The 11,349-nt window shown below is 35.1% G+C and overlaps 1 protein-coding gene across 1 annotated transcript; it reads left to right on the forward strand.

The window, feature by feature from the left end:
* Positions 1-222: 222 nt before the first annotated feature.
* Positions 223-8,817, forward strand: LOC120088413 (pleiotropic drug resistance protein 1-like). Its single transcript, XM_039045689.2, has 23 exons — positions 223-938; positions 1,480-1,600; positions 1,869-1,957; positions 2,808-2,892; positions 2,996-3,155; positions 3,276-3,352; positions 3,441-3,494; positions 3,587-3,979; positions 4,084-4,365; positions 4,451-4,767; positions 4,847-5,007; positions 5,089-5,192; positions 5,284-5,440; positions 5,518-5,631; positions 5,723-5,886; positions 5,992-6,324; positions 6,428-6,718; positions 6,803-6,886; positions 6,982-7,115; positions 7,194-7,421; positions 7,519-7,690; positions 7,785-8,039; positions 8,366-8,817. The coding sequence occupies exons 1-23, from the start codon at positions 616-618 to the stop codon at positions 8,621-8,623; spliced, it is 4,356 nt and encodes a 1,451-aa protein (XP_038901617.1). The 5' UTR covers positions 223-615; the 3' UTR covers positions 8,624-8,817.
* The last annotated feature ends 2,532 nt before the right edge of the window (positions 8,818-11,349 follow it).

Raw genomic sequence — 11,349 nt, forward strand, 5'->3', positions numbered from 1 at the left:
TAGTTTGTGGAGATAATTTTCACTCTTAAAAATGATTCAAGACAAGCAAAGATGACGTAGTCAGTCCGGAGAAGAATGTCGAGGTCTGGTTTGAAGCTTGAATCAATTTAAACATTTTTAAAAATCAACCAAAACTTTACATATATATATATATAAATGAAAATTTCACTAAAAAAAAAAAAAAACTTGGGGCAAACGCAAGTCCTTTAACCTGGGTTCACAAATGTTCATGGCGCCACTCAATATGGACCATTTTTTATTTTAAATTTCTTTCTTTCTTTCTTTCTCTCTCTCTCTTTATAATTCAAATTGTAAGCAGTTTCCATGTTTCTTCCATCTGACATTTGACATTACATCAACAAGAAAAAAAAAAAAAAAATCAGTAAACCCCATTAAAAAAGAAGAAAAAGATAAATCTTTTTCATCCTCTGTTCTTCAACAACTATAAATACACCAAACCCATCTTTACCTTCCTCTCAGATTTTTTCTCCATTTTCTCTTGTTTGAAGGCCAAACAAAGAATCTCAGCCAAAGTTTTAAAGTTTGTCCACACACTGCATCGAGATCCCCTGTTTCTCTTTAATGATCTTCTGAAAAACAGAGCCTTGAAAAGAGATGGACACTGGAGAGATTTACAGAGTGAGTAGTGCTCGTATTAACAGCTCAAGTATATGGAGGAACAGCGCCATGGAAGTTTTTTCGAGATCTTCTCGTGACGAAGACGACGAAGAAGCTCTGAAATGGGCTTCCATTGAAAGGCTTCCCACTTATTTACGTGTTAGGAGAGGGATTTTGAACCTTGATGGTGAATCTGCTAGAGAAATCGATGTTCAAAATCTGGGTTTGTTGGAGAGAAGAAACATCTTGGAGAGACTTGTCAAGATCGCTGAAGATGATAATGAAAGATTCTTGCTCAAGTTAAAGAGTCGAATGGAAAGGTACCCATCTTGTTTTCCTTCCAAATTTGTTCAAGTTTAGGTCACGTTTACCCACGGAAAACATCACTACTAACACATAATCCACTTCCAAATTTATAATAAAAAAACATAAACTGATCGACGAACCCACCGCGCTTAGATTACCGTTGCCGTTATCTTTACATTACTGTTATTGTTCCAAAAGAAAATGATGAATTTCGATACCTTTTATAGTTATTGTAACAATAACAGTAACAGTAAATATAATAAAATTCATAATTTTAAATAAACAATCAATCCAATTATATTGGTGATTTAGGCTCATTACAATTGATCTACTGATGGAATTCTATTACGATTATATTAATTTTCATTATGGTTTGGTAAATGTGGCATTAGTCTATATGCTTTTAAATGTCAGAGGCTAAAATTTAAGATTTATTGAAAATAGAGAGACTAAAATTGAAATTGAACAAACTTCGAAATATAAGAATTAAAATGATATTTTAATTTTTTTTTTTAATTTAATTTATTATTTTGAAATGGAACTTGGGATTTGTAGAGTGGGGCTTGATCTTCCTGCAATTGAAGTGAGGTTTGAGCATCTAGAAGTTGAAGCAGAGGCTCATACAGCAGGCAGAGCTTTACCAACTATGTTTAACTTTTCTCTTAACATGTTTGAGGTAATACAATTAATTTTGATTCGAGTGCTTTAATATAATGTTTTATAGTAATCTTAAAAACGACAGAAGTGATTTTGATAATCCCGAACATGCACTTAGCTTAATGTATATTTGGGAGTTATAATCACTTTTGTTAAATTCAAAACTATGTGTTAATATATCTTAATCTCTCAAAATTAATATAACATTTTACATTTTTAACTGTAATTTTTATTTCCCACTACTTTTTTTTACCAAAAGTTCTCATATTCTTACTGTCTCTTCAAAGGGGTTCTTGAGTTACTTTCACATCATTCCAAACAGAAAGAAGCAATTATCCATTCTTCATGATGTCAGTGGAATAATCAAGCCAGGAAGGTTGGTATTGGTATTAAAGTTCAACAAATACTTCATTCAATATTTGCCATTTAACAAATATTATTAATCATAAGACATGTAACGTTTGAATTATCAAAATTACTTTTCACATTTTAAAAATCACTTTTTGAGGTGATTTCTTAATGATTTTTGTTTGATAACTATCACTAGTTTTCTTTCTTTCTTTCTTTCTTTTTTTTTTTTAATAGACAATTATTTTATATTAAAAGATTCTCTTCCTACCTTTTTTTCCTTTTTAAAAGTTTAGTCTATTTTTTATCTTTATTTTTCTCTAATTTTCTCTCTTTAAAGTTTTATAATGTCACTCTCTAATTTTACTATATTATTTTTTAAGTGATCATTGTTCTCAATTTTTTTCTCTTTCCCTAACTTTTAGTTCTTGAAAATTTTTGTCACTCACTCTTTAAGTTTTTTTTTCTTTAATGCTATTTTTTTAAAATTTGCCATTATTTCCAAATTTTTATATCTAACTTTATTTCTCTCTTTCTAAATTTCTCGTCTATCTATCACTTTTTTTCTTTTTGAAAATTTTTATCAAGCAATAATCATTTAAAAATACTTTTAATTAGATTTAAATCAATTGTACAGGTATTAATAAAATATTAGCATGATTTATAGCTCTTTTACAAAATTGATTGTAATTTTTTAAAAAATTAGCTCAAAATATGTATTCTAAAACTCAATTCCAAATATACGCTTAAAAGTATAATATTAAACATTAAAATGATGTATGAAAATTATTTGTTAATAAATCGATTTTATTAAAATTATCATTTATAAAATCACTCCAAAACACGTTCTTAATTTCTAAGTTCTATAATTTTTGTAGGATGACTTTGCTTTTGGGGCCACCGAGCTCTGGCAAGACGACATTACTCAAAACATTAGCCGGAAAACTTGGGAAGGATCTCAAAGTAAAGACAACAATACAAAATCCCAACTTTACACACTAAATTTCTACCAAAATTTTGTTACCAAATTTGAGCTGATTGTGGTTGTGTTGTGTGCATTTGACAGTTTTCTGGTAGAGTTACATACAATGGACATGGCATGAATGAATTTGTTCCACAAAGAACATCAGCTTACATAAGCCAACAAGACCTTCACATTGGAGAAATGACTGTGAGAGAAACCTTATCCTTTTCTGCAAGATGTCAAGGAGTTGGTCCACGTTATGGTCAGTTTACAAGAACATCATCCAAGTTTTCGCTTAAAATAATGAATCATGTCTTTTTTTTCCAAGAAACTCTTCTAAAGTCATTGTAAATGGCCAACTTTTGGTTTTTTTCCTCTGCAGATATGTTGACAGAACTATCGAGGAGAGAAAAGGCTGCAAATATTAAACCTGACCCAGATTTAGATATCATCATGAAGGTTGAAATTCAATGTCATTTTCAGTTTTCAATTCCATTTCCTTTCTAGGTTTAGCTTGCCATGTGTTAATATGATCGAGAAATTTCAGGCTGCAGCTTTAGGAGGACAAGAGACCAATGTAGTGACGGATTATGTACTAAAGGTGAAAACTTTTTTGTAATAATCAAACAACAAGAAGTCTAAAAGTATATGGTCTTATAATTTTATTCTGATTGTTTAAACAAAACAATGCAGATTCTAGGACTTGAAATTTGTGCTGATACAATGGTGGGAGATGAAATGTTTCGAGGGATCTCCGGTGGGCAAAAGAAAAGGGTGACGACCGGGGAGATGCTGGTTGGACCAGCGAGAGCTCTATTTATGGACGAGATTTCGACAGGATTGGACAGTTCAACCACGTATCAGATTGTTAATTCAATGAGACAGTCCATTCATATTCTGAATGGAACTGCTCTGATCTCTCTTCTTCAACCTGCCCCTGAAACTTATGATTTGTTTGATGACATAATTCTGATATCAGATGGACAAGTTGTGTATCAAGGTCCACGTGAAACCGTGCTCGAGTTCTTCCAACATATGGGCTTTACTTGCCCCCAGAGGAAAGGAGTAGCTGACTTTTTACAAGAAGTAAGCACATTTGACCTTTTGACTTTCCCCCTTTTCATCTTTGTGTGATCGTTTCTGTTCTTTATTTCATCCATTTTGTTTGGCTGATGGAAATTGTTTTACAGGTTACCTCAAGGAAAGACCAAGAACAGTATTGGGCTAAAAGAGATGAGGCTTATAGATTTGTCAGTGTGGAGGAGTTTTCTGAAGCCTTTCAATCATTTCATGTGGGGAAGATGCTTGGTGATGAGCTTGCCACTCCATTTGACAAGTCTAAAAGCCACCCTGCTGCTTTAACAACCGAAAAGTATGGTGCTAGCAAGAAGGAACTGTTAAAAGCTTGCATTTCAAGGGAGCTTTTACTCATGAAGAGGAACTCATTTGTCTACATTTTCAAGTTGATTCAAGTGAGTTTTAGTTTCATAGTTCATATCTTTATTCTCTTTCTCTGAAAGCTCATGTTTGACACTACCATGTTTTTTCATTTTTTAGCTCATCCTGATGGCTTTCGTGACAATGACCTTGTTTTTCCGAACCGAGATGCACCGGAGGACGGTGGACGATGGATCAGTTTACATGGGAGCATTGTTCTTTGCAATTATCATAATCATGTTCAATGGTTTCTCTGAGCTTGCTATGACAATCCTGAAACTTCCTGTGTTCTACAAGCAAAGGGACTTCCTCTTCTTTCCCCCTTGGGCATATTCCATACCCACATGGATCCTTAAAATCCCTATTACTTTTGTAGAAGTTGGAATTTGGGTGGTAATGACTTACTACGTCGTCGGATTCGATCCAAATGCCGGAAGGTTAGAGAATGATGAACACTTAACTCCAAATTTGATCATTACCTTCTTGATAACATTAGGCCATATGATGGACTTGCAGATTCTTCAAACATTTTCTCATGCTCCTGTGTGTGAACCAAATGGCATCGGCGCTGTTCCGTTTGATTGGAGCATTGGGACGGAATATCATCGTTGCAAATACATTTGGATCATTTGCTTTACTAACAGTTCTTGTTTTGGGTGGATTCGTCTTAGCTCGAGGTTCGATTCAAGTGACCTATGTGTTTTCAATACCATTACATCTGAAAATTACTTATAATGAGAACTTTTCTTTGTGTTTAGATAATGTGCATCCCTGGTGGATTTGGGGCTACTGGACCTCTCCGATGATGTATGCACAAAATGGAATAGCTGTGAATGAGTTTCTCGGCCATAAGTGGAGACATGTAAGTAAGAGACTTTCGGATTTATGCAAACAAAATGTGCAAAACTAACAACTAGAAAAAGTAACTGATCTTCGTCATTTTCCTGTTGCAGTTGGGTCCTAACTCGACGGAATCACTCGGAGTTTTAGTCTTGAAATCTAGGGGAATCTTCCCACAAGCTAGTTGGTATTGGATTGGGGTTGGTGCAACAATTGGATATATTTTGTTATTCAATTTTCTCTTCACTATAGCCTTGAAATATCTCGATCGTAAGTAGTCGAAACTCTACTTTCAAGCGTTGTTTTGCACTTGAACATGTTGTAAGTTTCCAGCTCGAATTCTGTAGCTTTTGAGAGCCCTCAGGCTGTCGTGTCCAAAGAGACCTCGACCGACAAAAGTGTGAAGAAATCTCGAGATGTTCAAGAGTTGGAGCTGTCATCAAAAGGAAAGAGCTCTTCTGGTATGCAAAAACAGGCTTGCTAACGTCCATCTCCCTTAATAAACATCATCATTTGAGAGTTTTTTTAATATCAACTTACATTATAATGCAGAAAGGACTGCAGATCAGCTTAGTTTATCATCTAGATCTTCATCTGCAAGAGTTGGAAGCATTAGTGAAGAAGCTCATCAGAACAAGAAGAGAGGAATGGTTCTTCCTTTCGAACCACATTTGATCACTTTTGACGAAATCCGATATGCAGTAGACATGCCACAGGTGTATATGATGTTCCAAGACATGAACAAAACCATTAAAAAGTATGTAGGATTGTCAACAAAACACTCGTGTGCTAATTTCATAGATTTTTTTTCTCTTTTGTAGGAAATGAAATCACAAGGCATTACTGAGGATCGGCTCGAGCTTTTGAAGGGCGTGAGTGGCTCTTTTAGACCAGGAGTTCTAACCGCCCTGATGGGTGTCAGTGGTGCTGGAAAAACAACTCTTATGGATGTGTTGGCCGGGCGAAAAACCGGTGGATACATAGAGGGAAACATCACCATTTCCGGGTATCCTAAAAAGCAGGAAACATTTGCTCGGATTTCTGGATATTGTGAACAAACTGATATACATTCTCCTCACGTGACGGTCTACGAATCACTTGTTTATTCGGCATGGCTGCGGTTGCCTCCCGAGGTTGATTCTGCTACCAGAAAGGTAAAGTTTCAACACATTCCTTTCACTTTCTTTTTCACCATTTTTATTCAATAATGTGTAGAGCTTGTGTGGATGAAGTACTGATATTTGGTTTATGATACAGATGTTTGTTGAGGAAGTTATGGAACTTATTGAGCTCAACCCATTAAGAGATGCAATTGTTGGATTACCTGGTGTCAGTGGACTTTCAACTGAGCAACGCAAAAGACTAACTATAGCTGTTGAACTTGTTGCAAATCCATCTATAATATTCATGGATGAACCAACCTCAGGTCTTGATGCTAGGGCAGCAGCCATTGTAATGAGAACAGTGAGGAACACGGTCGACACCGGCAGAACCGTGGTCTGCACCATTCACCAACCAAGCATTGATATATTTGATGCTTTTGATGAGGTCAACTACTCTCAACCATCAAAATACTCGAAATCCATTTTGATAGCTTAACTAAACATCTGATCTTTTGTTGTTCTCTTGCAGCTATTCTTGTTAAAACGTGGAGGGGAAGAGATATACGTCGGTCCAATCGGTCGACATTCGTCACATTTAATTGAGTACTTCGAGGTATAATTTCTTATCAGAAAAGAAAAAAGAAATCATTTAAAAGTTTATTTTTTGAGATAGAAAATCTCTAACAAGACTCATAAAATTCATTGAAGAGCATTGAGGGAGTTCCCAAGATCAAAGATGGCTACAACCCTGCAACTTGGATGCTAGAAGTCACCACAGCAGCACAAGAAGCAGCTCTTGGAGTGAACTTCAACACATTATACAAAGATTCAGAACTTTATAGGTAAGTAAATGGCAACAAATTGAATTAGTTCATTATATTCTTAATATAAAACATATGTTTTCAAACAAAATTGTGCAGGAGAAACAAGGCCTTGATCAAGGAACTAAGTGTGCCTACTGAAAACTCCAAAGAGTTGTATTTTCCCACCATGTACTCTCAATCGTTCTTCATCCAATGCATTGCTTGCCTATGGAAACAACATCTTTCATATTGGAGAAACCCTCCATACAGTGCAGTGAGATTCTTGTTCACAACCTTCATAGCCTTGATGTTTGGAACTATCTTTTGGGACCTTGGATCCAAGAGGTAAAAATGATGAAGCATAATATTTCATGGGAAGTTGTCATTCCTTTAATCTTATGAGATTCAACTTTGAATATTGACATTTTATGGGTTATTTCAGAGGCACCCAACAAGATCTCTTCAATGCTATGGGTTCCATGTATGCTGCTGTTCTCTTCATTGGAGTACAAAATGCCACTTCAGTTCAGCCAGTTGTGGCCATTGAAAGAACTGTCTTTTATAGAGAAAGAGCAGCAGGAATGTACTCAGCTTTGCCATATGCTTTTGGACAGGTAACTAAAAACGAGCTCGTTGTTATTTGACAACATTTTTGTTTCTTGTTTCCTGTTTGGATACGTGTTTACAGTTTGAGTTTATCTTATGCAGGTTGTGATTGAACTTCCATACATATTCATTCAAACAGTTGTGTATGGGGTGATCGTATATGGGATGATTGGTTTTGAATGGACTGCAGCCAAGTTCTTTTGGTACATTTTCTTCATGTATTTCACCCTTTTGTACTTCACCTTTTATGGTATGATGACTGTGGCTGTGACCCCCAATCACAACATTGCTGCCATTGTCTCCTCTGCTTTCTATGGATTTTGGAACCTTTTCTCCGGCTTCATCGTCCCTCGAACGGTACGTTCGCTTCTTCTAATTATTATAGTGGCAACACTCTAAACTAAATCGAGTGTTATACTCTTCCTTACCTTGAATTTCATCCAACATTCTAATAGACTTCTCCTCTAAGGTAGTTATCAAACATTTATGAAGGATCAAAGATAATAACGAAACTTTTGAAAGGAAATGAATATTTTTTTAAATAAATGACAAAGTTTAGGGATATCTGTTTATAATTTAGTTACCTCGATTTGCAATCGTCAACTCGTAAACTCAAATACATTTCGATTATTCATTTTGAAATGAAAGAGACAGTTGATGGTTTTAAAATGTTGTTTTTGCAGAGAATCCCAATATGGTGGAGATGGTACTATTGGATTTGCCCTGTGGCATGGACACTATATGGGTTGGTGACATCCCAATTTGGGGATATAAATGATCCAATGGACACAAATCAAACAGTAGCTGAGTTTGTGAGCAATTATTTTGGTTACAAATATGACTTTTTGGGTGTTGTTGCTGCAGTTCATGTGGGGATTACAGTGTTATTTGGCTTCATCTTTGCCTTCTCAATTAAGGTCTTTAATTTCCAAAAGAGGTGATTGAAAAAAAAACAAACAATACAAAACAAAAGTTAGTGTTAGGTTTAGTAACATTCTAAGGAATGATATGGAGTGAATTCTATTCAACCTAGTTTTTTTTTTCCTATTTATTTTTTGTTGTTTTAATCATTAAGCTTGTAAAGAAATAAATGTTTTTGTTTTGTCCAAATATATAATGAAATATTTTTTATTCATATATAGTATTAATGTCAGAGTGCAACTTAGGCTCCATTCAGGAATTGGCTGTAAACAATCCTAATGAAAATGGGTTGGAATTTTTATCATTTATAAAGCACAGACACAGATACGGTTATACGATATGGATACGATCGGATACGATTCGTCAATTTCTAAAAATTTAAGATTTGGATACGTCATTTTTTATATATTCTTTTTAATATTTATATTTCTAAAAAAGGAGGATACTGATACATTAAAAATATATTTTCTTTAACAATAGCACAAAATGGAATACAAATGCTGAAGTATAATACAAAAAAAAAAACATCTAAGATGTTGAAGCTGGATTCGACCCCTGCATCCCCTACGACCTGACTATGTCATCCTCCCTTGCCTTGAATGCTTTTTAGAAGTGAAAGTTGTCCCCAGGAGGTCACCCAATATAAGATTGCTCCAAGCTAACTTTGGAGTTCTTATGATTGAGCCACCGAAAAGGAAGGTACACCTTGTTGGTATAGGTAGTAACTTTCAATTCTTTTAAGCCTTTCTTATTTCTTAACCATACTTTCATGTCCTCAGGATCTCTCTCATTCGAATGTGATACCGGTTCATTCATGTACCTCTCCTAAATTTGGGTCATTACATGCCTACCAGCTTCCACTTGATTCGTCCCCGAACCACATCTTACTGGGAGAGGTTCCACTCTGATACCAACTATAACGACCCGACCCCCTAGAACTTAAGTTAGGCCGTTATTAAATATATGCATGCATGGAACTTAAAACGACACTCTTTTATGGTGAAATAAATACTAAATAAATAAGGTAAGTGCAAAAGGTTTTCATTAAATTCAAATATTAAAAACAATAATATGGTACCGATAAATCATAAATGATAATAAATAAGTATGAAAACGATTCTTAATAGTAAGTTTCAAACATCAAAAGTGAAAGTTAAGAAAAACATGAAAAGAAATTTAAATCTCTTGAGCGGAAGCATAAAACTAGTCCTAGTGGCTCGATCACGAATTCCGCTTATCCATCGCTGGTGCATCTCTACCCTTACCTGAAACAACAACATGAGAAAGAAGGAGTATAAAATACTTAGTAAGTAACCGCACTACTGGGGTCAGGTTAGACATCTATGTTCTCTAGATGCCTACCTTTGGTGGAACATATAAACTGTCCTAGTCCTCATGGGACACATACATACATGAAAAATTGAGTTCTATCCTACTGTATCTAAATATGCCCACTACCTCTGGGGAATCCCGAAGGAAACACAAACTGGTGAATCCCGAAGGAAGTACAATATTTGGTGAATCTCGAAGGAAACACAATATCTGATGAATCTCGAAGGAAACACAAACTAGTGAATCCCGAAGGAAACACAAACTGGTGAATCCTGAAGGAAACACAAATATCTGGTGAATCTTGAAGGAAACACAATATCTGGTGAATCCCGAAGGAAACACAAACTGGTGAATCCCGAAGGAAACACAATATCTGGTGATTCTCGAAGGAAACACAAACTGGTGAATCCCGAAGGAAACACAAACTGGTGGATATTCTAACTAATCAGTAAAATCACTATCACAATCTTGACATCACAATCTCAACATGATTCTATAACATACATATACATCTCATCATCACGATTCTACAATATACATATAAATTTCTTCATCATAGCTTTACAACATATGTGTGCATCTCATTCTCCTCAGATTCAGCATGATCTCCAATAAAAATAATATACTCAAATCATACTAGTATTCAAACATCTCGATGCACAACTAGCCTTTTAAAATCTCATATCAGCAAGACATACACAAACATCAAACAATCAATATATCCTCAGTAAATCACATTTTTCAATTCCCGACTCCAGTCATTTCAAACCTCAGTCAATGAAGGCAGATATAAATATCATGTTAACTAATAATCCTCAATAAATCATAATTATCATTATCGGGCACTAGGGCAGTTCCAGTAGTAAGATTACTTATCTCAACTTGGTAAAAAAACGCAAAACAAAATCTCCTTAGAACTTCTTTAGCACACTTGAATCAACCTAAAGTTGTAGCTTGGTCTAAGACAAATTTCAATACTCGATTTAATTAGCCAATCTGATCATGAATTAAATCCAAAGTCAATAACTTAATTTTTCCACTATTACTCTCAATCCAAAAGAATAACCATACAACAATTTACAAAATTTACCGATCTTCACCAATTTTCTGCAAAACAAAATAGTATCTAGCTTGATGGTCAATGCCTCAAAACTTCCAAACCTTGAATCTAAGTTTCAAACCAAAGAGAGGTTACTAATTTAACCCAAAAATCAAAGCAGTGAACTTCATTTCCTAAATTATAAGGAAAAAAAAAGTCTTACCCAAGATTTTCCTCAAAATTCCAATAAAGATTGGGGCAATGGTGGCCGTCGACTTGTGGCTGCCATAGATAGGCAACGTGTGTTGCTGTCGGACGACATAAATTGTTTAGGCTAGCGGCTGGTAGTGAGGGTCTTGCATGAGGAGGGTTTAC

The sequence above is a fragment of the Benincasa hispida genome, chromosome 10 (genome assembly GCF_027475165.1).
Source record: "Benincasa hispida cultivar pf3 chromosome 10, pf3_genome.v1.1, whole genome shotgun sequence".
In the NCBI taxonomy this organism is placed as follows: domain Eukaryota; kingdom Viridiplantae; phylum Streptophyta; class Magnoliopsida; order Cucurbitales; family Cucurbitaceae; genus Benincasa; species Benincasa hispida.